At 35.9% G+C, this 27,335-nt stretch overlaps 2 protein-coding genes across 2 annotated transcripts in view; both read left to right on the top strand.

The window, feature by feature from the left end:
* The window catches only part of LOC129750160 (uncharacterized), a 183,309-nt gene that overhangs the window by 18,209 nt on the left and 137,765 nt on the right, over positions 1 to 27,335 (top strand). The window lies entirely within an intron of this gene.
* Positions 14,559 to 15,474, top strand: LOC129743079 (uncharacterized). The gene is made up of 3 exons (XM_055735025.1): positions 14,559 to 14,750; positions 14,792 to 15,169; positions 15,211 to 15,474. Exons 1-3 carry the CDS (start codon positions 14,559 to 14,561, stop codon positions 15,472 to 15,474), a joined length of 834 nt encoding a protein of 277 aa, XP_055591000.1.

Below are 27,335 nucleotides of genomic sequence, written 5' to 3' on the forward strand. Positions count from 1 at the left end.
CAACCTCTTGTTTTCGGACTCTTGTGTTCGCCCCTGATTACGTTCCAACCTAAGGAAATAGTGTCTCAACCTTGATTGAGTTCTATCACTTGCTTTAGTTTTAGCCTGATTAACCAATTCCAAAATTCGACTTTCAATTCGATTAGCATCTTGTTCAAAGGGAAAGGGTGGACCGAAAAATTGCGAACCCAGATGTTCGTCTTTAAAAAGTTTTCTGAGGAGTCTATGTTTGGATTGAATGTCACTTCCAGCATTCTCTAATTCGTTTCTAAGAAGTAATTCATATTCCGCTTCTTCATTTGTAAGATGATCAGCAAAAGGTAATCTAATAGACATCTTGAAACTTATCGCAGTCTAGTTTTCCGCTAATGATTCTCAATGGATTTTTTTTTTAAGTAACTATTATAACAGTTTGTATGTTAATATAATTAGGACGATTCAAAGAAAAATGTGTCAAGAATTGTATTAATGAATAGTGCGAGGCGACACAATTAAATATATAAATAAAAAAATAAATAAATACTTTAACAAAACTACACCTACAAATTGCCTTAACTAAATAATAAATTAACGAAGATAAGGTGTAAATAAATAACCAAAAGGTATGAACAAATATGACTAGATATAATAAAGATAACGAAATGTACCAATAAATAATTATGTAAACAAGAACCGAATGCAAAATAAATTATGACTAGATATGAATATTTATGCTTTTTACTCTCCGATGACTAGAAAATAAACTATAATCTGAAATTTTCTTCCCCAACAGTTTTGTCTAACTAGAAAAAAGCCTCTTTTGAACGTTGGGCGCCAGTTGTAACACGTGCGATTTCGCGCGTGCGCATCAAGCTTCTCCAATGATTACTTCCGCTTTCAATGAAACAAGTGGTTTACGCGCCACCTCATATGAGGACCACTCGTCGAGGTAGATTGCCCGGCTAGACCCCCGACCTCAGGGCGGGTTGTCCAAACAAGATCCGAAAAGGGATACGAAAGGTAAAGGAGGATGATGATGCTAGGGAAATGTACCAGCAATTGCACCGTCGTGCCCAAAGAATAGCTGGGACGCAAACCGTTATCCTATCCGCTCAAAAGGTACTCACTTGCGCTTCTCGTCATGGGTGGAACTTACTTTCCCAAGTTTTTCCTTCCCGCGATAGAGGCGTAAGCGAGGGAACTGTTTTCCCGAGCAGTTCACCCGGAGTAAAATAAATTAAGAACAAAAAAGTAAACTCTACAAACTAAGCGGACCGGACACGTGAAATACCTTCTCAGAAAAGACGCAACTGTTCGGGGAAAGCTATGCACAAATTAAATTAACATTAAATTGCGGACGAAATAATTAAGTGCATTTATTTTTAGATGAACGAAAAACTATTTACAGCATGCCTTTTTATTTTTAGTTTACATTGGTAGGGGGTTTCTATTGGTATACATGTGTTGGAGATTGGTATCTATTTTTAGATTACATAATTCTACCTAATTGATTGTTCCTTTTATTGTGCTTTCCCTAGTTGTGCGGTTTTTCGATTTGAGAATGAGCTCAATTGGCGGAGCTTCTCAAATGGGAAACTGTATCGGGTTAAAAGTTTCCAAAACTGTGTGTGGTATTTAGATTTTCTTCATGGGCCCAGAAATTTCATATAGGTAATCAATGCGCATTTAGGTTTTCATATCCGTACTTACGGTACCGTTTTGCTCGATGCCGATAAAGCAGAGCTGGCTTACTCGGTGTCCAAAAATAGACGGTTGGACTGGTGTTGAAGCAGGTAAGGGGTCTTCCTTAAATGATGTCCGACCTTTCTGCGACGCTTCCGGCTACGGTGGGGTAATGATGAATACCGTCGGCCCGGTAGGATGTGGCTTGCTACGGGCTGGTGGAGAACGCTTGGTGGCGTGCGTTTCCCTTCCAACGTGCTACGTCGGGCAAACTTCGAAGCCTCCCGTGGCTGGAAATGCGAGGTTCCGTAGGGATCGCTAAAAGCGTTGCGGTGTTGCTTTCCTATATAAGGAGAATAGTACGGAAGATTCGTACGGCAAACATTAACTCACACACAGTGCACACACAGAATTCGTTAGAATTTTTACCTTTTTTGTTGAAGGTCGACGCACATAGATATGGACACACGCACAACACTACTTCCTAGCTTTTCTAATCTAGCTAAAAGGGAAACGGAACAAGAACAATTAACATCTCAACATCAAAGACACTTCACGTGTTTTTTTACTTTTGCGACTTCGCGATACAAATAAAAAAGAACCTCGCTACGGCCTAAACCACGGTCTGGATCAAAGTGATCAAGATCCGTTCCGTAGATCCTCAGTTGGGTCGCAAGTATGGAAAATCCTTTGACCTTTTTGAGGGGAAATCCGATGACCCACGAATGCGGTCATCGAACTTTCGAACCTTAGTTCGGGTACACCAGCCATGCTCTCGGCATGACATTGGGCAATCTCTTGTGTCTCCCCAAACAAGTCATCTTTCCCTTTCATCCCGGATCCTTCTCGGATCTCTGAGAGTTATCTCGCGCGGCGGCACCCTATCACCATAGTCATGGAAAGCGGATGTTGTATGGAGAAGTTGCATAAAAGCTTGAATGAAAGCTTGCATCGGATCAACATGATAATGGTTCGTTTCATTTGGACGGTACATGTGATGAATCTTTTTATTATATTTTCTTTTATTTACAATAACATTGACGAATTAAATAACTAACAATAATATTTACAAAATGTCGTATTAAACTATCTTTACTCTGTGAAAATATTGTTTGTATTGGAGAAGCAAATAGTAACCATGTTACACCCTCCCACCTTTCGCAAGGCTTTGATCTAATCAATAGTAATTGTTCTTGTTTTTTTCCTACATTTCAACAGTTGTCAGAACTTTTTTTAGTCAGAGGCTTATTCATCTGAAACATTTAAAAAATGTCATTATAACATGATAATAACGAAAACACTTTCACCGGGAAACAAATACAATATTTAAACGATGTAAGTTTCGTAAACACATTATGGAACCCTTCAACCTAGCTGGGATGTACCTAGTATTTATTTTGAAAATAACTATCCTCAGAATACGCAAATATTTTTTTAAGTAAAAAAACTTTTCAATGTGAATTGGAGTAGGCCAAAAATCTGAAAAATAAGGCTCTTCAATATTTCACATTTTTATGATTAAAGTTGGTGTTGTCAAGGTTATTAGATCACAAGGTTCTCTGACTTTGTCAGTAAGTAGGCGAGGAGAGCGCGTTGAGGTTCAATGAGTTTGCTTGTAAACATTGGTAAATTTGCTTGAGCTGAGGGCTTTATTGGTAAACAAACTCCACGAACTCCGCAGTAGCAAAATCAAAATGGTTGAATCGGGAATTTCACATATTGTTACACCTCCTATGTATACACCTTGGGTCTTGTTTGTACCTTTATGCACTGAAAGCCTTTTTTTTAGTTCAGTGTGATCTAGAAGTTAAAAATATTAGTTTTATTGAAAAAGGTTCACTTTCTAGCTTTTGGCGCAATTTAGAACAGTTTTAATTAAATGCTTGCAAATTTGTTACTTTTTGAAACGAAGGGTTGAAATCTACAAAAAAAAAATACTGTAAACGATAAATAACCGTGAGCTAATAAAACCCTGTTTTGAAACTTTTAATAAAAAAAAATGCCAATGAAGGATCATGGTTGCTAAAAAAAACCCTATTTTTTATTGAAATATAAGTATCTCAATTCTGTGAGTTCTCATGGTCTGTTGAAAGCTAAATAAAATGTGAACTGTAGCAAAGAATCAGAGAAAAAAACCGCCTAACTCTCACACTTGGTTCCAAAAGTTTCTGAAAAAAATAATTGAAAAGTAAAAATTTGAGATAGTTTCCTCATTTTTGGGGTGACTCGTGACTCGTGGCTTTACTTGACAACAAATATGATAGGTACTTTTGATTATGAGTTTGGTAGACATTCACTTCAACATTTCTACATTCAAAGGAACCTTCAAACAGATGTTCTGAGCCAATCGCTTTCTCTCACCCCAAATTGATGAAAATCCTTTCCGGCTTATTTTCTGTTCCTAAATATTGTCTACCAGAATATCCGAAAAAAAGTAAATCGAAAAAGGATTCCACATGGCCGGAACCATCATGTTCAACATACATATACCTCAACCGAAAAATAAGCTTCCCATTTCTATCCTACCTCGCATAAGTAGACTCAGAAGGGAAGTGATTATTGGGGTCAGCCTTTACTTTACTAGGCTTCGCTCCGCTGTCAAATGGAGTCTATAAATACCAATAACCTTCCGCCTTGATGTTGATTAAAATGTGGAGGGAGAAGCCCTTCCTAAAGGGATTTATGCTGACTAATATGTAAAAGTATTGAGGTAGATGATAATGGCTAACTGTATCCTTGAAGTTTATCATTTTCGTTCATTGAGGAGCCTATAGATTGGGGGCGATAGACTTGTGTAAACGAAAGATTTTTCACAAAACGTCTATGCGCAATTTAGATTGCCATGCTCATTTGATTAAAACTCTTTATTTGGAAACGGTTTTGTTATTTTTTTATGAAGCATAATCAGTTTCTCACTGTCTTAAAGATAACGTTGTTTTCTCACAAGTATAACGCTCAGATTCTTGGCTCATTTAATTTGGCGTCCAAACTCAACCCACCCAGCTTTTCAACAACAACAAAGCCAAAAATGTAAATCCATAGTTGCTGTTAACATTCCAGCGAACAAAATTCCTCTGATCTGTAGCATGAAGAAGGGAATAAAAATAAGCTTCCAAGAAAGTTGTTCTAATATTAATATTCATATGCGTCTTGCTTCTTTCTTTGCGACATCGCTCCCAATGGAAAGCTAAATTTATATCTTGAATGAGAATTTTTCCTCACACATTTTCACATTTGAATGTAAATGTATTAGTCTTAATAAGGCTTAATCAGATTTTATGAGATTTTTGAACTTTTGAAATCTCCTCTACATTCAAAAAGTAAACTCAATCGAAAGTGTTCAATTTCAAAAATTTATTTTCAAGTTTTTAACCTTTTACACTTTCAATTTCAAAAACAACTAGGTAAGTGTCTGCATGTTAGCACCAATTGGTGCAGACAACCGTCGAAAGTCGACCGAAAGCCAAACGAAATAATTAAACTAATTTTGCTCGAGCCACTTTTCCCTAACGTGAGCTTTCCGGGTGGTAGCATAATTAATGAAAACACGAAAGCTTATGGTGGTTTGGCTGCTATCGAAAGGACGGATAGTAGGATTTCGAAGTTTTTTTTTCGTTTTTTTTTCTAGGAAATTCAATGCTTCTGCTTTCATCTTTTGAGAGTTCCAGGCTCTGAAAGTTGCAATCCTTTCTACCTTTTTTTCTCATAAAAGCCCTTGGGAATTCACTCAAATTGAAATGTGCTGTATCTGAGATTCTACTTTTTGTGATACGGATGAAAACCGGTAGTTAACGGAGGGTTTGTTGGCCATTTTTAAGCTTTGTAAATTAAAAAAAATCTTTTACTGGAGATAAACCTCTTCACAACACTACACGATCCTATGAATGAAGAAATTGATCAAAGATCACAATTCCAATTCTAGTTTCGAAAAACCAATAAGTAGAACAATGTTGGAAGTCAAAAGTATAAAACACAGAAAACAACAAGGTCAGAAAATGAGAAAATCCTGAATCCAGCATGTTAGAAGATAAGAAAGTCTAATAATCTGAAAATAAAAAAGGAAAAATGTCAGAAAGTCAAAAAATCACAAAGTCAGAAAGTCATAAAATCAGCAGGTCAGAAAATCAGAAAGTCTTAAGATCAGAAAATCAGAAAATCAGAAAATCAAATCCAAAAAGTCATAAAGTCAGAAAGTCAGAGAGTTAGAAAGTCAGAAAGTCAGAAAGTCAGAAAATTCAGAAAGTCAGAAAGTCAGAAAGTCAGAAAGTCAGAAAGTCAGAAAGTCAGAAAATCAGAAAGTCAGAAAGTCAGAAAGTCAGAAAGTCAGAAAGTCAGAAAGTCAGAAAGTCAGAAAGTCAGAAAGTCAGTAAGTCAGAAAGTCAGAAAGTCAGAAAGTCAGAAAGTCAGAAAGTCAGAAAGTCAGAAAGTCAGAAAGTCAGAAAGTCAGAAAATCAGAAAATAAGAAAGTCAGAAAGTCAGAAGTCAGAGAGTAGAGAGTCATAGAGCCAGAAAGTCAAAAATTCAAAAAGTCAGAAAGTCAGAAAGTCAGAAATTCCGAATGTCAAATTGTCGGAAAATGAGAAAATCATATAGTCAGAAAATCTTAAAGTCAGAAAGTCTGAAAGTCAGAAAGTCGGAAATTCCGAATGTCAAATTGTCGGAAAATGAGAAAATCATAAAGTCAGAAAATCTAAAAGTCAGAAAGTCAGAAAGTCAGAAAGTCAGAAAGTCAGAAAGTGAGAAAGTCAGAAAGTCAGAATGTCAGAAAGTCAGAAAGTCCGGAAGTCAGAAAGTCAGAAAGTCGGAATGTCAGAAAGTCAGAAAGTCGGAAAGTCAGAAAGTCAGAAAGTCAGAAAGTCAGAAAGTCAGGAAGTCAGAAAGTCAGAAAGTCAGAATGTCAGAAAGTCAGAAAGTCGGAAAGTCATCAAGTCAGAAAGTCAGAAAGTCAGAAAGTCAGCAAGTCAGAAAGTCAGAAAGTCAGAAAGTCATAAAGTCAGAAAGTCAGAAAGTCTGAAAGTCAGAAAGTCAGAAAGTCAGATAGTAAGAAAGTTAGAAATTCAAAAAATCAGAAAGTCAGAAGTAAGAAAGTCAGAAAGTCAGAAATTCCGAAAGTCAGAATGTGAGAAAGTTAGAATGTCAGAAAGTCAGAAAGTCTGAAAGTCACAAAGTCTGAAAGTCAGAAATAAAAAAAAATGAAAATAGGAATATCAGAAATTAAGAAAGTCAGAAAGTCAAAAAGTCAGAAAGTCGGAAAATCACCAAGTCAGAAAGTCAGAAATTCAGAGAATCAAAAAGTCAGGAAGTCAGAAAGTCAGAAATTCATATAGAAAAAAAAGTCAAAAAGTCGAAAGTCGAAATTCGAAAGTCGAAAGTCGAAAGTCGGAAGCCGAACGTCGAAAGTCGAAAGTCGAAAGTCGAAATTTTAATGTCGATAGTCGAAGTCGAGAAACGGAAGTCAAAAAACGAGAGTCGAAAGTCGAAAGTCGAAAATCGAAAGTCAAAAGTCGGAAGTCGAAAGTCGAAAGTCGAAAGTGGAAAGTCGAAAGTCGAAAGTCGAAAGTCGAAAGTCAAAAGTCGAAAGTCGAAAGTCGAAAGTCGAAAGTCGAAAGTCGAAAGTCGAAAGTCGAAAGTCGAAAGTCGAAAGTCGAAAGTCGAAAGTCGAAAGTCGAAAGTCGAAAGTCGAATGTCGAAAGTCGAAAGTCGAAAGTCGAAAGTCGAAAGTCGAAAGTCGGGAGTCGGAAGTCGAAAGTCGAAAGTCGAAAGTCGAAAGTCGAAAGTCGAAAGTCGAAAGTCGAAAGTCGAAAGTCGAAAGTCGGGAGTCGGAAGTCGAAAGTCGAAAGTCGAAAGTCGAAAGTCGAAAGTCGAAAGTCGAAAGTCGAAAGTCGAAAGTCGAAAGTCGAAAGTCGAAAGTCGAAAGTCGAAAGTCGAAAGTCGAAAGTCGAAAGTCGAAAGTTGAAAGTCGAAAGTCGAAAGTCGAAAGTCGAAAGTCGAAAGTCGAAAGTCGAAAGTCGAAAGTCGAAAGTCGAAAGTCGAAAGTCGAAAGTCGAAAGTCGAAAGTCGAAAGTCGAAAGTCGAAAGTCGAAAGTCGAAAGTCGAAAGTCGAAAGTCGAAAGTCGAAAGTCGAAAGTCGAAAGTCGAAAGTCGAAAGTCGGAAGTCGAAAGTCGAATGTCGATAGTCGAAATTCGAAAGTTGAAAAATAGAATTCTCAAAACGAAAGTCGAAAGTTGAAAGTCGAAATCCGGTAGTAGAAAGTCGAAAGTTGCTAGTCAAAAGTTGAAATTTATAAGTTGATAGTCGCAATCTTAATTCGAAAGCCTAAAGTTGAAAATCGGAAATTGGAATTCAAAAGTCTAAATTCAAAATTCGAAATTTGAGATCCGGTTATTTTAAGTAGAAGGCCGAGAGACAGAAAATAGTTCAAATTTTTGTTAAATTTTGAAGATTATTTTTTACAATTTACAATTTTTTACAATTTACAATTTCATCTCAAATGTGATTCATCTTTTCAAGTTGTTTTAAAATTTTTAGGATAAAAAATTCTCTAAAAACAATTATGGGATGCTAAAGAATAACATGACCCCTGGAAAACAAACACCTTGTTTCGAAGGGTAGTTTTTCCACCTTTGGCTCAGGTCATTTTCCATTTCCCCACGCTAGAAGTGCAAACTTTCGAGGTTTGCTAGACCCAGTTTGTTTTTTCTTTCACCCACCTTGGCTGAATCGAGTTTTGCGGTTTAGCTTCGGCTAGCTTTCGTAGGCCGGCCGAGAAAACTTCCAAGTTCATTGGTGGGCGGACCTGGGTAATGTTTGTGTTTTTTTTCGTTTCCCATGCAGCAAACAACCTGTCTGTCACGCAAAGCCTCAGCCGGATGTTCCCGTGTCGACTTTGCGGGACAGAAAACTCTCTTGGAAGGGATGGCGTGTCCTGCATATGAGGATTTCTCGTAGAAACTCTTCAAACGAAAGAGTGCCAGCCCTCTTTTGGAAATTCTTTATTAAGTCAGTGTTATGACGACCCACAATTAGCGTCAGATTTTACCACACTCATATGCTCGAGTGTGGAAACGCTTTCATCTGACGACGACATGAATTGAAAACGAAATTAAAACTTTCTAGTCGTGAATATGTTTTTCTCCTATCTTTTTGAAACCAAAAGCAATTCTACATACGCCCTCGTTAATTTTCTCCGTAATGAAAACCTTCGAATTTGTTCAACCTCGAGTCGATTTGCTTCATAATCGCGGAGAAGTTTTCCTCAACAACCTTGGAAGCGTTGCGAAGGAAGCAATTTAGTAACTTGCTTGCCTTGTTGGCATTCAAGGATCATCCTCATCCAAACGGAGGAAATGTGCGCCAATTTCCCGCTAATTGGATTGCCCGGATAATTGCTCATCATAATGGTTGAACAATCCAAAGAAAAACGAAATTTTCTTCTGATCATTTGAACGAAATGTGTTTAGGAAAAATCGAACTACTTTAGTCAGTTTGAAGCTCTTTGTTTTGCAACTGTAACTTCAAATTATTTTTATTGCGAACGTTAAATTGATCATAATTCTCATCAAAAACATAATAAGAGCTCGAATTATAATTGTAAAGTAAAATCTATGAGTTGATTTTTATTTGTGTGAAAAAAAAGACACCCTTAGGGTGGCCCTTAGGTTTCATAAAGCCAAGATCTTAACAACCGCTTTAATTTGATCGATTAAAAAACAAATTGCATAATATTTCACAAATGTGTCTCACTTAAAATTCAAGTGATGAATGAGTGGATATTAGATCACTCACTTAAAACTTGAGTGAGAGACAAGTGAAATGTACATGAGCCAAAGGAGTGCGAATTTGGGTTCAGTGTAGGATCTCAATAAAACTAGATGTTTCCGCGAAAAGATTCCACTAAGCGTATATCTTTCGAGAATACGATGGTTAGCATCTTACAAATGCTAAAAAAACCAATCCACAGAATGTACTATGTATAACGTGACCGGGATTCGATCTTTGGCTTAGAAGACTTGAACGCTATCTTCTAGGCTACGGGTGGCGGCTCACCTAAATAAAAAAAGGGGCTGAGACATTCTGCCGAAGGACGTAAGCCGAATGGGTTAACAGGCCGAAGGATGTTTGGTCGAATGGGACAATAGGCCGAATTGGACATTTGGCCGATTTTTTTCCGAATGGATGTTCGTTATCAGGCCGAAGGGACGTAAAGCCGAAAAGACGTTAACTCGAACCGACAATATGCCGAATGGTCCATGGACAGAACGGTCGTTAGACCGAATAATGTTAGGCCAAATGGTCATCAGGCCGAATGGTCGTAAGGCCAATTGTATACAAGGCCGTGTAGTGACAGACTGGAACACTCGGATCTTTTTTGCGCCTTTTTAGCTTATTTTCACCAAGCCACGTCGAACTGTTGCTCTTGAAATTCTTCTATATACTGATTTTGCTGGTCTATTCTATTATTACTTTAGAAACTCTACAAGTTCTCTCTTTTGGATGGATTCCTCTCTTCAGAAATTCCGACCGAGTGCAGACGTTAGTTAGTGTTGCTAATATTCCAATAATACATTTGTTCTACTCTATTCTCATTATCTACTTTCGCCTCCACCTCTACACTTTCATACTTATAGCAAATCAATTGTGAAAGATTAATATGTTGATCACGTGTTTTGTTATTTTTCATTATTTTTATCAGATTCTTAAGGATAATCTTAGCTCATGAAGTAATCATTGTCATCTTGATAACTTAAACCTGTTTTTAAAGGTTACTGAAGGATGTTTTAATTTTGTGTGTGTTTCAATATATTTCATCATATACTGACTTTTGTATCCTTTATTCCCATGTTATTTAATGTTTAATTCTTCATTCCATTTTTCTACAGTATCTTCCATTTGCTATTTTTATTCATTTCCATTCTCCTATTCAATTCTTTTGAAAAAAAAAATTGTCTTCTTAAACCATTGTCCATTTTTCCGTGATCCATTAATTTATTCAAAAATGATACGTTGGTTAAACTAACCAGTTTTTTAGAAATAAAGAATCGAAAAACATCAAACAAATGTATCAACGAAACAAATGAGCACTGGTTTAGCACAACACAGCTTAGATATTGGTCATATTTTTTATTTTGAAAACCCCAAAATTTAAGAAAGAGATAGAACGCAAAAATAACTACAGAAACTTTTTACATAATACTAAGAGGGGACAAAATGTAGTAAACAGACAAACAGACAAAACAGACAATTAATGTAATCGGAAAAAAGCATACGACCCCGTCATTCTAAATAAACACAGACACTGAAACATAAACGTAAACGCAAAAATAACAGACCCAGAACAAATTAGCATAGACGAAAACCAATAGTTTGGAAGTATAAAGTATAATTTGTAATTGAAGTTTTAATACGTAATTTAAAATATATTTCAGTGTCCACTGAAGCAGAGTTAACGCCTACCACCTTTATACCGGATATGTTTTTCAATAAATGTTCGCCAACAGCAACGTTGAAATAAAGTCGCGAATGCCATAAAGATGGTAAAATGACTAGGTATAATCGAAACAAAAAAAAATCATTCTCAAGTAATCTTTTCTTGTCCTCCTATTTCAACTCCATTTTCTATCTTTTTCAATTGTGGTGGATTAATTACCAATTTGTTTCATTTTTGAAGTCACATTTTTCCTTTCTTCTTTTTTCATAGTTTTACAGAACAATATTTTCCATTTTGCATTTTACCAAATCTAATTTCTAACTCATTACAATATTATTCATTGTTTTTATCTTTTGTGATACCCTAATCTCATTTTTCTATCTCTATTTCGCATACTTGCCTTTTTTAAAATAAAAACATTAACTACTCTTACGCTACTTTGATTGATCTATACCAGGGGTGAGCAACACGCGGCCCGCGGGCCGCCTGTGGCCCGCGAGACCCTTTTTTCGCGGCCCGCGAAGCTTTTTTCTAATTTTTATGCCTTAACTTTCAGATCTAGCTATAGCCATGTGTTCCTCGAATCTATCAATCAATTTCATTTTGGTTTGTCCAATGTACACCTTATCACAGTCGGAACAACTGATTTTGTAAAGATACAATGGAGTTTCTTCATAGATCTGGTGTGTACAAAATCAGTTGTTCCGAGCAGTAGCTTTACACATGTGTGAATCTGGTCACTCAATCGATCGAGGAAATGTCTCGCTGATCCGGTCTTTGAATAGTAATTCGCTTAAATTGGATGTTGCTGAAACCATTGAAATCTTCAATGAAAAATCACACTTGGTTGTTCAAATTCTTAGGTAAAAAGGAATACAATAATTTACCTGACAATGCCCAAAACCGGGTAGACAATAATTTAGCACTACCAGAAAACACCCAGAATAGGGTAGGTAGACCCAAAAAACAGACAACGGCACAACTGCCGAGCATTCGGAGGTTTCTGCTACCTAGTAGTAGCTTACAGAACTCGGATAATATTCATATTTTATTTACATAGTATTCCGTCTCACGACATAACTTGACGAACATAATTCCTTAAGGGGGGTCTAACACTTTCAAAAAATCGATTTTTTTATTTTTTTATTTTCTTATTGTAAAACTTTTCAAGAATGTTATGTCAAATTTTCAAGTCAATTGAAGCAAAACTGTAGAAGTTATAGGCCTTTATCTCCTCCTATCTAATACTGCAAGAAAGCAAGAGCAGAAACTTCAAACGCGTTTTTCTCGAAAGCACATTTTTAAAGTCCGTGGACATCGTCATTTGAAAACTACTTATCCGATTCTTTTCAAATTTGGAACATATTTTCTACATATAAAATACCAGACCCCAACGTTTTTCTTTTTTGATTTTTTTACTTTGGGGAGATTTTACAGGTGAAAAATGGCGGATTTTTTCGTGAAAAATCGTAGTTTTTACTTCAAACAGCCACAAAAATTTCATAAAAATATTTTTAAGTTAAATAAAAACGTTGGGGTCCAGAAAAACATCTTTAAAAAATATTTTGCTCTGATTTTTTTACTTCTGATGATCCTGTGCTGAGATACAGTGTCCACCGCAAATCCTGTTTTCTAAAAGGCATCCTCGAAAGTGCTCCGTCACCGGCTCATTTTTCAATATTTTTCTACGTAAAAATTACTAAATGTTCTTTCAACAATGCTTTGTATAATGCAAAAAATTTGAACACATTTGTTTGAACGATAGCTCTAGAAAAAAATCGTGAAAATGGTGTTTTTTATACCCGTTAAACCCTACCCCCCCCCCTTAAATTCACTCGGTCCATGGCAACCGTTCTCCAATTTTTCGGGCAACCCACGTTCGCCAGATCACGCTCCACTTGGTCTAACCACCTCGCTTGTTGCGCCCCCGCTCGTCTTGTTCCTACCGGATTCGTAGCGAACACCTGTTTTGCAGGACAGTCGTCCGGCATTCTCGCAACATGTCCCGCCCAGCGTATCCGGCCAGCCTTAACCACCTTCTGGATACTGGGTTCGCCGTAGAGTCGCGCGAGCTCGTGGTTCATCCTTCGCCTCCACACTCCGTTCTCCTGTACGCCGCCAAAGATGGTTGTTCTTAACACTCGTCGCTCAAATACTCCGAGTGTACGCAGGTCCTCCTCGAGCAATATCCATGTCTCGTGCCCGTAGAGAACAACCGGTCTAATGAGCGTCGTATACAGGTTACACTTCGTGCGAGGGCTAAGTCTTCTCGACCGCAGTTGCTTGTGGAGTCCATAGTAGGCACGACTTCCGCTGATAATTCGCCTCCGGATCTCACGGCTGGTATCATTGTCTGCGGTCATCAGTGAGCCGAGATAGACAAAGTCTTCGACTATCTCCAGCTCGTCGCCGTCGATCGTGACCTTGTTATTACTGGACAAGCGGGTTCGGTCGGTCTCGGATCCGCAGGCCAGCATGTACTTCGTCTTGGAAGTATTAATCATCAACCCAATCCTTCCTGCTTCGCGTTTCAGTTTGCGGTAGATCTCCTCCACCGCCGCAGTTGATCTGCCGACTATATCAATGTCATCGGCAAAGCAGATAAGTTGACTGTATCTGTTGAAAATCGTGCCCCGCATTTCGCCCACCGCTCGTCGAATAACACCTTCTAGCGCCACGTTGAACATCATGCTTGTCGAAGCCCCCTGCGCGATTCAAATGAACTCGACAATTCACCCGAGATCCGCACACAGCACTGCGTTCCATCCATCGTCGCCTTGACCAGTCTGATCAGCTTCCCGGAAAAGCCGTTCTCGTCCATGATTTTCCATAGCTCGTTACGGATAATATAAGGGAGGGAAACGATACACATTCATCAATCGAAAACGTTCACTGAAGAAGGTAGTAAGTTGCAATCGAAATACTGGTATATGAACTTTTCATTTACCGTGGTTGAATTAAAAGGAATCTTTTGATTGCTTTGATTCAGGAAAAAAATCACATAAAGTCAAATCACAGATAGTTAAGTGCGGCCCGCCAACAAAATTTCAAAATTAAATTGGCCCGTTGGTTCAAAAGGTTGCTCACCCCTGATCTATACTATTGTGACATTCCTTTGTTTTTAAACCTTCCTTTTCTCCACCTTCATTTTTCACTCTCAATACTCTGTTGTGTTTGAGCCTACTTGGTTGAATGATTCAACTGAATCAAAGCAATCGAAAGACCACGGTAAATGAAACGTTCATATGCCAGTATTTCGATAGCAACTTACTACCTTCTTCAGTGAACGTTTTCGATTGATGAATGTGTATCGTTTCCCTCCCTTATATTGTCCGAGTTAGGTAAGCTACTACTAGGTAGCAAAAACCTCCGAATTCAATTACCGTGGTTGAATTAAAAGGAATCTTTCGATTGCTTTGATTCAGTTGAATCATTCAACCAAGTAGGCTCAAACACAACAGAGTGAATATGGCATCCAAGCCGTTCGTGCCAAACGTGTTTTTAAAGTTGAAGAAGTGTATCGCGGGGTTACGGAAAAACATAGCATTCCTGAAGGAGTGTTTACATCTTGGGCTAACTCCTGTTAGTCATAAAGTGGTGGCAAATGAAAAAGTGCCATCGAAGTTAGTGAAGAAACTCGAAAGTGGTTTCATAAAAGACGTGAGAAGTTGTATGCACAACTTAACATCAAAACGTTGAAGTGCTACGCATTGCATTTGAAGCTGGCCAGGGACTACCCGATTGAGTTCCCTGCGTTTCTGACGAAGGTCAAGGTTGCGGAAAAGTGCGAGGAAAGGCGTAAGGAAAGGATGCTACGGAATAAGTTGGAGCTACTGAAGGCGAGGCAACCGCCCCGGAACTACGAGAAACCCAGCGTGGCGGTACTGGATGGTTTTGTGGTGAATCGATCGAAGGAAGAGTTAACCGACAAACAGATCGATCTACTTAACAAAGGTCTAAACTACGCGGTGTCGAGGAAACCAAGGATGGACCAGATAATCATCGATGTAGAGACGGCTATTAGGTCCAATAAGCTGTACACTGCCCAGATGGATTGCGCCAGAGCCGAAGTGGCAGATGTCTTGAGAAAGGGCATCAATCCAACGTCGAGGAAATCCAGATAGCGAAAGAACTTAGGAGAAAGGAGGTGTTCTACGTCAAGGCGGACAAGGGAAATTCGGTGGTCATCATGGACAAAACGGATTACAACGGATTGATGCAGGCCAAAATCGATGAAGGACCGTATCGAGTTCGAAGAGAGGACCCACTACCGGAGATGATTAAGGAGGTGGAAAAAACGCTGAAGGACTGTGAACCGATCTTAGGGTTTGAGCCGGTCGCTCTGAAAGTGTCTGCCCCAATCGTCCCTAGAATCAAAGGTTAACCGAAGATTCACAAACCAGGGAATGAGATGAGGGAGATAATTCCGGGAGTGAACGCGCCCACTGAAAAAGTGGCGAAGTGGTTACTGAACGAGTTTAAAAGGATGCCAAAACCCTTTAAAACGAGATCGGTGACCAACACCCTAGAGTTCGTGAACAGACTGCAGGCGTCGGGAGGCATAGAAGAGGACGAGGTCATGGTTTCTTTTGATGTTTCAGCTTTGTTCCCAAGTGTTCCCGTTAAGGGGAGGGAGGGCTCAGGGTCTAACGGGTATAAAAAAACACCATTTTCACGATTTTTTTCTAGAGCTATCGTTCAAACAAATGTATTCAAAATTTTTGCATTATACAAAGCATTGTTAAAAGAACATTTAATAATTTTTTTCGTAGAAAAATATTGAAAAATGAGCCGGTAACGGAGCACGTTCGAGGATGTCTTTTAGAAAACTGGATTTGCGGTGGACACTGTATCTCAGCACAGAATCATCTGAAGTCAAAAAATCAGAGCAAAATATTTTTAATAGATGTTTTTCTGGACCCCAACGTTTTTATTTAACTTCAAAAATTTTTTATGAAATTTTTGTGGCTGTTTGAAGTAAAAACTACGATTTTTCACGAAAAAATCCGTCATTTTTCACCTGTAAAATCTCCCCAAAGTAGAAAAAACAAAAAAGGAAAACGTTGGGATCTGGTATTTTATATGTAGAAAATATGTTCCAAATTTGAAAAGAATCGGATAAGTAGTTTTCAAATGACGATGTCCACGGACTTTAAAAAAGTGCTTTCGAGAAAAACGCGTTTGAAGTTTCTGCTCTTGCTTTCTTGCAGTATTAGATAGGAGGAGATAAAGGCCTATAATTTCTACAGTTTTGCTTTAATTTACTTGAAAATTTGACACAACATTCTTGAAATGTTTTACAATAAGAAATTAAAAAAAAAAAACAAAAAAATCGATTCAGAAAAGTGTAAGTTTTTGGCCTTGTTTTATTTTCCATAGCCCTTTTTAAAGTGGGGTTGAGCATTTAGAAGAAAAAGAAATACAAAATAAAATTGAGATTGAAATTGTTTTCTTGAATATTTCATAACTGCATAAAATTTATAATGATGTAAACAATTTTTTTCTATTATCAAAGTGATAAGTAATAAAATTGTAAAGATTCCTTTCTCACTAAATACCAATTTTAAAGACGAAGTGAGGTTTTTGTGTGTCAGGATTTGAGTTTGAGTACAAAAGGCTTATAAAATAGACGATCGAAATGGACAATTGAAAATTAGTTTCAATTCTTTAACGTCATGTAGTGAATGAAATGTCTAAGATGTTTATTTGTTTATTTGTTTATTTGTGTAAAACATCAACGGATCACATGTTGATCCTAATGATAACTTAATAAAATAATGAGTTAAAACTAGTTGAATCTACAAAGTTATCGAAACCATTTAAACTTTTCTTCGGAAAGTAGTCCTTGAAGCGTCGAAGTCGAAGTACTCGGCGAAGCGGTTGAAAGTTCTCAAAATTCCAATTAGAGCGCTGTTGGCTCCGTAGTTATTCAGCCGGATGGGAACATAGAGCTGTAGATTATATGATCCCATCCGGCTGAATAACTAAAAGACTAATTACCACCGAAAACGAGTAAATATTCTGACAAGTTTATTAACACTTAAACAACTTTCGGAATCAAATAATGTTGGTTAAACCATATACACACCACACGACATTTAGATTGCTTTGACCTGGGGCTAACGGTCATTCGGCCAAATCGGTCTGTTTACCATTCGGCCAAATATAGCCTTATTTCAAGGAATGAAACACCTCTTGAGAGTCTTATTCTGGTCAGCTTCAATGCTAAAATTTATTGAAATGATGAGTGTAATGAATGAGTAATAAATTTAATTCTTGCTTACATTTTAGTGCTTCCTACGAATCCGAAACATTTTCAAACTAGCTTAAGTCGAATCTCGACGTGTTTGATAAATCTGAGATATGCCGGTCTAACTGAACTGTGTACCTAAATTTCTTACGTTAGTTGCATTTATTTTAGTTCGTTATAATTTAATGTAAATATACTCACTACAGCGCTCTTCACTCACGGCTCTATTTCATAAATTACTTCGAAATAAGAAATTGATCTTAAGCCTGCTCAAGCGTAACACCTTTTCCCAAAAAGATAATTGTTTTTGTATTTTCGTTTAAATGCAATGCAATTGACGCCCCGTATTGAGCGGATGCTTGTTGTTGAACTCTTTTATAAACGGCTACTATTTACACAGGAGCGCCTAATAAAAAAAAGTTCAGCTGTTACTGTAAATCAAATTGCAACTTGTATGTATGCATGTAAATCCAGTGCCCAGAACAATCAAAAATCGAAGCTGAAAGTCTGGATTTCAGGTGAAAATGGTTATTTTGTAAACAGCTGTCTAATCTTAACTGTTTGCAAAAATCTTGATCGCTCATGTAATAAAATCACAAATTGAAATCAATTTCGTTAAACAATTCTGTATGAAAAAGTATATAAAAGCTTCCACCGTGATTTTCCTTCCATTTGGTTTTGAATGTTGTTTTCCTCCACCCCAAGCAGAGATTACCGAGGAAATGCGGGCAGCTCGCATTCTTTTCCCAATTCCCAGCGAAAGCAAAAATTGGCTTTCGGGAAAAACAAAAATTCCCGCTCCCCCTGAGTCGATGGTAAATGACCCAATTTTGCGCCAGTTTTGATAACCAATCGTCGTTGTGGACGTGGAAAAAAACACGCATTGTCAAAGAAAGGATTCCAGCACTAGGTGTATACCTAGTAGGTTTCTAAGAAGAGACACAACGTAAACGTAAACAGCGATGTAAATTTTGTCCCGACCACCCACCAAACTAACCATTGCTTTGGTGACAACTATCGAGAAAAAGATTGGAAGGAGAGCAACAAAAAAAACTCGTTGAGCGTTTTTTTTTTAATTCAGCTTTTCCTGGGTCGATGTCGTCTCTATTTACGAGTCCCTTTCTGAGCTGTCTCGGCTTTCCTGCCCGGTGCCATGGTTCTGAATCCAGTGGGAAAACCGATAAGCTGGGTGTGTGGGTGCCCGTGTGGGTGTTTTGGACTGATGTGGTTGCCTCATGTCAATGGGGGAATGTCAGCGTTTTCCAATCTACAGAACCCCAGCTGGGTTTGGCATTCGGGCGTCCTGCTAGAGGAAAATTGTGACGACGATGCATGGATACGACAGGATTGTTCGACTAACGAGAGTCTCCACAAGAGTTCCAGACATTGCATTGGATGACGAGTCAGTTGGGATGAATGAAGACGACGAATGAAAAAAAAATACGGTTGATCCAAACAACACAAAGGACAGCAATGGGACTTATTGGCTCGTTCGGATCGATCTCTGGCTAAGCTTTACTATACCTTACATACATGATTGGGTCCAGGATACATCTTCGGTTGGGTTCAGGGTTTTCGGGATTGGATGCTGCTGATGATGCAACCAAGCCAGCGTCAGCTCACCACGGGAAGTCGAATTATGAAATTGAGCCTTCCTGTCACAGACAGACGGACCTGTTCCGACCTTCCGATTTCAATATGATCGTTCATGTTTTTTTTATATAGTGGAATAGACCATTGAACTACCAGACCAATGTCTGGAGTTTCCATCGAAAAAAAAAATTCAATGTAAAGCAACTTCCCCCACCAGATTCCATAGAATACCAAAAGTCAACACCAGTTGATTGGATTCTAGCGAGACTGTGTCTTGAATTTTGCATCCATATCCATATCCACAGCCATATGGAAACTTTATTACTGAAGTCGAGTCTTATGGAAGCTTATCATCAGAATGACGGGCGACCCAAAAATCCTTTTCTGACGACTCCAATTATTGTGAAGACTGGCATCGTGAAAGGACACAGCAGATGAAATCAATTAATTGAATAACTCTTTTGTGTTTATGAAATTCAGATCTAGTTGATGGAAGATGAATTGAATATTTTTAAGCCTTTCTATCATCATGAGAGCATGTGCCAACCTAAATTTCTCGAGAAAAATCATAAAGAGGTATTGTCCTTTTTTTTTAATCGCAAAAATTTTAGTTCAATGAAACAAGTAAATGAGCCACAATGAAAGGATGCGGAAATTTTGAACGAAATCTTTTCAACTCTAGACTAATGCGTCTAATTTGCACTGATGAATGTTTGAAGACTCATAACATTTTTTGGGGCTTTCAGAATAGATTTTCCATTCTTCTTTTATAATAAATTCATATTATCGGATAAAACGCTCATAGAATGAGACTGATTACTCAAGCAACCAAAAGTCCCATATCTACTTTAAGGCGTGCCTTCAAAGTTCGAACAAATTCGAATTTTCTCGAATGCGAGCACGATAGTAACAAAATGTTCCTCAAATAGCCTTTGTTGTGACAGGACAATCACATCCATTCAGAGTAAAAGTTACAAATTGTGTCTTAAATAGCCTTCTATGGACTTGAAGTTCCCAAAAGTTCCTCAGACAGCCTTTTTTAAGACATGTCAGCCATTTCATGAATACGAAACGTGAACGAACAAAAAGGCATTCCATCAATAAATCATTATTTAGAGCATGGAAATTGTTGAAATTTATAATTTATAATGAAATTTCAACTGCGAAAAACTTAATTTAAACTCACAAAGGATTGTTTTTGAAAAGAGTAATTTTTTTCACTTTAAAAAAATTTGTCCAATTGTATTTACTTACCACAAACTTATCATACATTGAAAGTCAGTTGAAGCAATTCATGAATTAAATATCTATAAACTCTATAATTTGTATAATTTTATGCTTAAAAGTTATAACATTGAATTCCAATTTTTTTAAACCCGTTATTATTTTAACGGATGTTTGATTTTTACGCCGTTTCGTGATGTTTCTGAGTAATAATTAACATGTTTCTTCACTGCCTTTGCAAGTATTCTAGGAAAGCTTATAGCAACTTCGAATTTTGGCTGCTGGTAAGGCAACATCTAGGCGTGACCTCCTGGTAGCGTGTTTGGTTATCATCTCGATTTTTTTTTTTAGAATTTACCGTAGGAACGGGAAATCACTTGAACCCAAAAGGTATTTAAATATATGTAACTGTTAACAACCATGTCAGAAAATTGACTCTCCTCCGGCGGAATAGAGTACTACATCACATCCTTTATCACTCTTAGACAAAGATATTTCATTTTACGACACTATATGCGTTGACAAATTCAATCTAATTTTTAACTGTAAATTTCGAAATAGCAATTCCACAAACCCTTTGTATTGAAACAAAAACACCTCCTCTTTGGAATAAGGTTTCTTTAAGAACAATTAACAATTTAAAAATTTGAAACCAACCATTTTTACATCAAATAACATTCATTAAATACTAATTTAACACATCAACAAGTTGGTAGCCAAGTGACAGATGCTTTATTGCTTATCACTTTGATTATAGAAAAATCTTTTATGTCATTACAGACCCGGTAGGCTGTGACCGTCGATGACGGAAGTGTTTTGTTTCAACGGAAAAAAATCAAGTGCCGTTAAACCCTTATTTTAAAGTTCGTTTGTCCTTATAATTTATGTAATCCATCAACTATCAAAAAGTTTTTGGACGTTCTCGACGTGTTTCAAGAGGATAAAGCTCATCTTATCTGAAAATCTGATCCAGTTCCTGTCTTCCTGGAGTGGTGTCGGCTGCTCATACTGATCGTGGATGAACCTTCGGAGTCATTCATTCATGTTTTTTGGTCCCCAAAAACGTCAAAGCTAAGTATTCTCGTGATTTTTCTAATCAGTCAATCAAAACTTCTATGTAGAGATTTTAATTTTAACACTACAATGTTTTCAATGTGGCAAATTGTTGATAAATATTTGTGCCATATTAATAATGTCCCAGAAAACATTTCGTCATTTGGATGCGATGATTATGAACCATCCAATCGTTATTTCACCAATTCAAATTTTAAGTTCAATTGCAATGTTTACATGTTTTTTTGTGGTTGAAGAAAAAAATACGGGAAGTCGTTACATGATGAATTCTTTAATAAAAAAATGCTGAAAAATTGACAAAGTTTTTATATGTGATCACAGTTTCCATTTCTGTTGAAAATGATAAAAGTTTTATTTTAACGAGTTTTCTCCAACGGTTCAATCAATTATGTTTTTTATTTCTCACTATTTCTGAGTTTTTCACCAAATTATTATAACTTCTAAACTATTTATTGGTTATTAAATTCCCACAAAAATATGATTAAGAACATCAGTTTGAATATCATTTCGAACTTCAAATGATGTTAGCAACGACTATCAGAGATATGAAGATAAGAATCAAGTTTATATATACAATTGACTTCAATTGTGTTTTATTCATAATTACCATTCAAAAACATTTTTTATTATCTGCCTAAGTTTTAATATATTTTTTTATTAACAAATGTTTTTATAAGGCATTTTACTTATAAAGAATTCATGTGCCGTGAGTATTTTTCCTGACTTTGGATCAGTAAGAGGGGGGTAGATGTTATAATAAAACATTATATTTCAGCAGAAAAAGCTATCAGCACAACACTACTCAAAAGTGTTTCCTAATCATTTCCCTTTCCCTACATTCCCAACCAAATTTTTTTGCAAGGATGCAGAGGTGACCTCGGTCCTTAGGCGTAAATTTGTTCTTTCATCCCTTTCTAATTTTTTCCTAATCTATCTATTGACTACTAGGACGTGGCCGGCGCCGTTATTGATGTTTAAAGAGAGAGCATCAGTTTTGTGCATTGTGAATATGTAGCCAATACCAGGTTCCGTTCATATGACCTCTGAACAAAATTGATGGCCTCGGTCAATCACGGAGTAGCAACCATTGGCGATGTGGAACTTGTTCTACTTAGCCACGCCTGCAATCTTGAAATCCGAAATGCATTTAAACCAAATTTAAAAATCAATCACAGATTATACTAGAATACGTTCAAATTCTTCATCCAGACATCTTGAGTAGCATTTCGGGTTCAATGATTCAAGGTGGATGTGAGTAGTCAATCAAGCTAAGCTAAGCTAAGCTAAGAAAAATCTTTTATGTCATTACAAATTTTGTGCTGATGTGAATTATTCTTCAATAAATATTTTGTTTTGTGTTTCTTGTCCTTATGAATGTTCAATTCCACATTCGGCTTTATGAAAAACAGAGCTAATTTTTGATTAATTTAGGTGCCCTGAATCCAATTATCCAATTATCTCTTTTTTCTAACAGCTTTTATTTTTTTAAATAATTTTGGATAATAGGCAGAAATCATTTAAAAATCTCTGCACTTTAACTGCACAACTAAATTGAATTAATATATAATTAAATCAGTGTTTAAATCGATTTTCAGTCTTCAACAAATTTGTTAACTAGAATAGAATTTAAAAAATCCAGTCATGTCAGAAATATTTGTATTCCTTTCGAATTTCATAAAGTTGTAGGATTAAACTTTTTAAATCAATTTTTCCTCTGAAGTATGGCAAAATATTATTGTTTGAATGGACGACAATAAACAAATTCAAATCATTTTTCGTCTGTCATGTTGTTTTGTTGGTTCATCAGGTATCAATTATTATTGACTTCATTCAGATCTGATTAATTTTTAAACTAAACTAAACTTCGAGTTCAGAAAGCTTATATCTTTCAAATCACAATCCTTTAAACAAAGGTACCAACATAAAATGCTGTTGAATTTTATTTTTAAGATCTTAAAATGGTTAGACGTTTTTATTGAATTAAAAACTCCTTTTTAAAACTAATCTTTGCCATCTACATTATGTTTTTCAATTTTCAAACAAATTTCTCCAATTAACAATCCCACTATTAAAATTTTTGAATTTATAAGATAAGTTTGCCATTGTTTCTCAATTCTGAATTTTGGTATTCTAAAAACACAATTTTCTTAAAAGCCTATCAATCTTAATTTAAAAAAAACATTGTTTGTACCTTTAATTTTTGACCCATTATTGAAAATGATGGCGACAACACATTCTGATCTTAAAATTTTTCTTTCATTTTTATTATTTTAATTTTTTATGTTCGATATTGATTTCAAACTAGTCTACTATAAGTTCGAAAAATAATTTGAAGTTTAGCTTTAATTCACAATATTAACTAAGATTAGTATTTGTTTTGTGTTTTCAATATTTAAGAAGTTTTTAAGCATTTAAAATTCCATATTTTGATTTTTATCAGATTCTTAATAATTGTTGTCTAGACTTTATCAGTACATATAAATTTTCAATGATGAACATAATTCATTATAAATATATAAAGTCAATCTTGTGAACTGCACATTACCTTTTGCTTTGATAACTGGAAGCATCAAATATAAAAAAAATGCCCAAAGTCCGAGATTTGAGGACAAGCACTCTTGAAACAAAATTAAATATATTTTCCGTTTTATCAAATTTAATTAAATTAGCTACTTGGTTTGTGTTCGGAATAAATTCACTTGAATTCAAAATGGATATTTTTTTCCTAAACGAGAATTTTAATTCTAAATCGTGATTAACCCTTTAATGCATAGTGTTGTTTTAAAACAACACTAATCAAAATCCAAATATTTTGAAAACGAGTGTATATTTTTGAGTAATGTATTGACAGAAAATATTTTAGAGATTAAAGAAAATTTACTGGGATTTTTATCACGATATTTTAATGTATCTATGAGATATTGGACAAAGCATGCTAAAAAATTGAAAAATTCAAATTTATTTATATTTTTGAAAAAAGAAATTTTTGGAAAATCGCTGTTATTTCTTCAGATTTGCAAATTCTAACAAATTTTAATCTCAATCAATCACGAACACCTTTCTGCATCCAATTGACTTGGTTTGGAAGAAATTCGCAAAATCGTATTGAAATAAATAATTAATTTCAAAAAAATATTTATCAACTTTGACGGGTTATAACTAGTATAATACTCGAAATATCGACTTCAAACCTGTTGAGTTTTGTAATTCGAGTTAAAATGTTATTATTTTACTGGATAAATAAATGCCATCCTCGTTTTTAAAAAAAAGTCATGCATTGAAGGGTTAAATGATCATTTTTCCAAACTCACTTTTGATTTCTCACATGATCTGAAATTTATTTTGGAATTTGGATTTAATTTTTTTTTATCATGTTTCATTTTTGATGTTATCGATTTCAGCACTGATTTTTATGTCCAAAGATTAAAATTCTCATTATATTGAAATTTTAATTCGCATTCGTTTTCTGGTGTTTCGCAAATTTTGATTTCAAATTTGTAAACTACATTGCTTAAAATTTATTTTCAAGCTTTTTAATTCAGAATAAGGAACATTTATTTGAACAATTTATTTATGACTTCCGGAAAAAAAGTATTGATTTGAATATTTTAATCGTTAAAGTATAATTTATTATTTACTTAAGTCTGTGTCAAGGTTGTCGAAATCACAGAAAAATCTTTGATTTCATAGCATTTCGAGCCAATTTGCATCACAGAACACAGAATTTTCAAAAAAAAATTACAGATTTCACAGATTTTCTAATTATGTTCATATTTTCAAAACCATATCTTTTCTTGTCAATATAAATTTGGGTTAATCGGAAAAATATTGTAAGATTCGTTATGTTGGTTGATTTTTCTCAAATAAAATGAAATAAACACCCAATTCTTCATGACTTTTTTAATGAAATAGATAAAATGTATATAACATAACAGAAAACCATCACAGATATTTTGGTTTAATCACAGATAGTCAGATTTTTTTTTTTTTGCAAAAACATTAATTATTTTCGGCAACCTTGGTCAGTGTCATTTTCATAAGCAGAACAGAAAAGTGATGACTGGAACCAATTTTCTTATTTTTATTATTTTATTATCATTCTAGGTATTGTTATTATTTCTTGCTAAAACGAATTTAAACCCCCCCCCCCCTCTTCCCCCCCCCCTCTTCTTTCACTTTATAACTTCATATGAGCTAGGCAGATTATTGAATTCGCACCCTTTTAAAAATGACCTTTTCAAATTTTACATTACTTTGTGCTTTATTTTTCTTGAAGAGTCATTTTTTTTGATTGATAGTGAAATATCAATCTTCCTAGATAATCATTTTTCACGGTTTCACATTTTAATGATTGGCTCAAGCTGTTGCATTTTTTTCATAGCTACCATCTTTGTAACGTGGTGCATATTCTGAAGTCAGTTCAGAGAAAATATAAAAAAAATCTACAAACTATGCAGAGCCACATTGTCACCATTATTCCTAGACTAGGATTATGGGATAAGCTCCTTCTGAGGCGTTCATGGGGTGCACTATCTTCCACGTTCATTTGTCAACCTTCAGCACCTGAGCTGGAGGGTTTTCGGTCACGGGATTTGCATATTTGCTGTGAAATTCTCTCTTTTTCCATGTTTTGTAGTCCTTTTGCGGGCAGTGCACGAAACTCATTTGTTTCGTTTGCTTCTTTTTCACACAATCAATCAAAAGACTATAAGAAAAAATACTTGAGGATCTATTTATAAAGGTGTGTTCAATGGACATAAGAAGATATTTATCAGTAATTTCTATTACTTACTTGTTAGATACCAAAAGGTTAGCCAATTTTGTACCGTCTATTATTCCCTCCGATGATCCAATTTGCAATGCACCATGAACTTCAACAATAATAGAACCATATATTTATCTAGGGATCAACTTCGCGTGTAACGGCAAATCCTCCTCTAGGTTTGGAACATCCGTTCTTATACACGAGCTGGAAGGGCACCTCTTGTACTATCCATGTATCTACATAAATACATCGGTTTTCCATTGTGGTGGGCAATTCAGCGGAGGAAAATTGTTTTCTTTCCGTGAAAATGAAAAGAGAAACAAAGGACCTAGCCAAGCCACCACTCCTGGTTGCCGCCATACTAAAAACAATTTTCACATTTCCCTTTGTGTCTTTGCAAATAAAATCATACAGACACCCATCCCACACCCACAATTTTCACTCACTGCCAGCAGCCAGCTCTTCAGCCTCTCGTCGTGGGTGGAAAAGCTCTCTGTTTACCAACAACCCAGGCGAGTGGCGTTAAACTATGTAGTTTCTCTGATGGATCTATTTTAAGGTTGCCAGATTTTTTTCCACTCCCATCCGGGCCTAGCAATTCCGGGCATTTTTTCAAAAAAACCTGGCAAAATCCGGGCATGGATTTCAATTTTTCAAATCCAAAAACCGGGCAAAAACCGGGCAAAATTTAGGTGTTAATATATATAAAAGCAAAGAAAAAATGCAAAAAAAATTAAATTAATATTTTATTAATGTAATTGCAAACTTCCAAAAACTTTTTGGGACACTTAAATATTTAAAGGTTTATAAAAGTAAATCAGCGAAATTATTTGAAACAACCGTTGAAAATTTCCATACCGTTAATCGATTTTGCTGAAACTTACTCAAAAACTTAGATTTTTTTTTGGTTTCTTTATGAAAATTGTGAAAAAATCCGGGCAATATCCGGACTTTTTTCACTATATCCGGGCAACCGGGCCGGACCGGACTTTCTCGAAATTTTGCATCAAATATCCGGGCAAACCCGGATAAAACCGGGCAATCTGGCAAGCTTAATCTATTTGTTTTTACAAACGTTCGTTGTTGCCACCGTGTATCTAAATACAACAACAGGGACGGAATAGTTATGAATACAACTGAAGAATTTGCTTTGGGGGCAAATGTTGATCCTTTCAATATTTATCTTCATTATATGGCAGGAAAATGTCCGAATGGAACGAAGCAAGGGAAGTAGAATCAGCTGTGAGCTCACTGTGTAGTCGAACGATGAATATAAATATTGGCAGTCGGTCTTCAATCTTTATATATTTACATGTGATCAACTTTTATTGGAATCTAT

The sequence above is a fragment of the Uranotaenia lowii genome, chromosome 2 (assembly GCF_029784155.1).
Source record: "Uranotaenia lowii strain MFRU-FL chromosome 2, ASM2978415v1, whole genome shotgun sequence".
Classification (NCBI taxonomy): Eukaryota; Metazoa; Arthropoda; class Insecta; order Diptera; family Culicidae; genus Uranotaenia; species Uranotaenia lowii.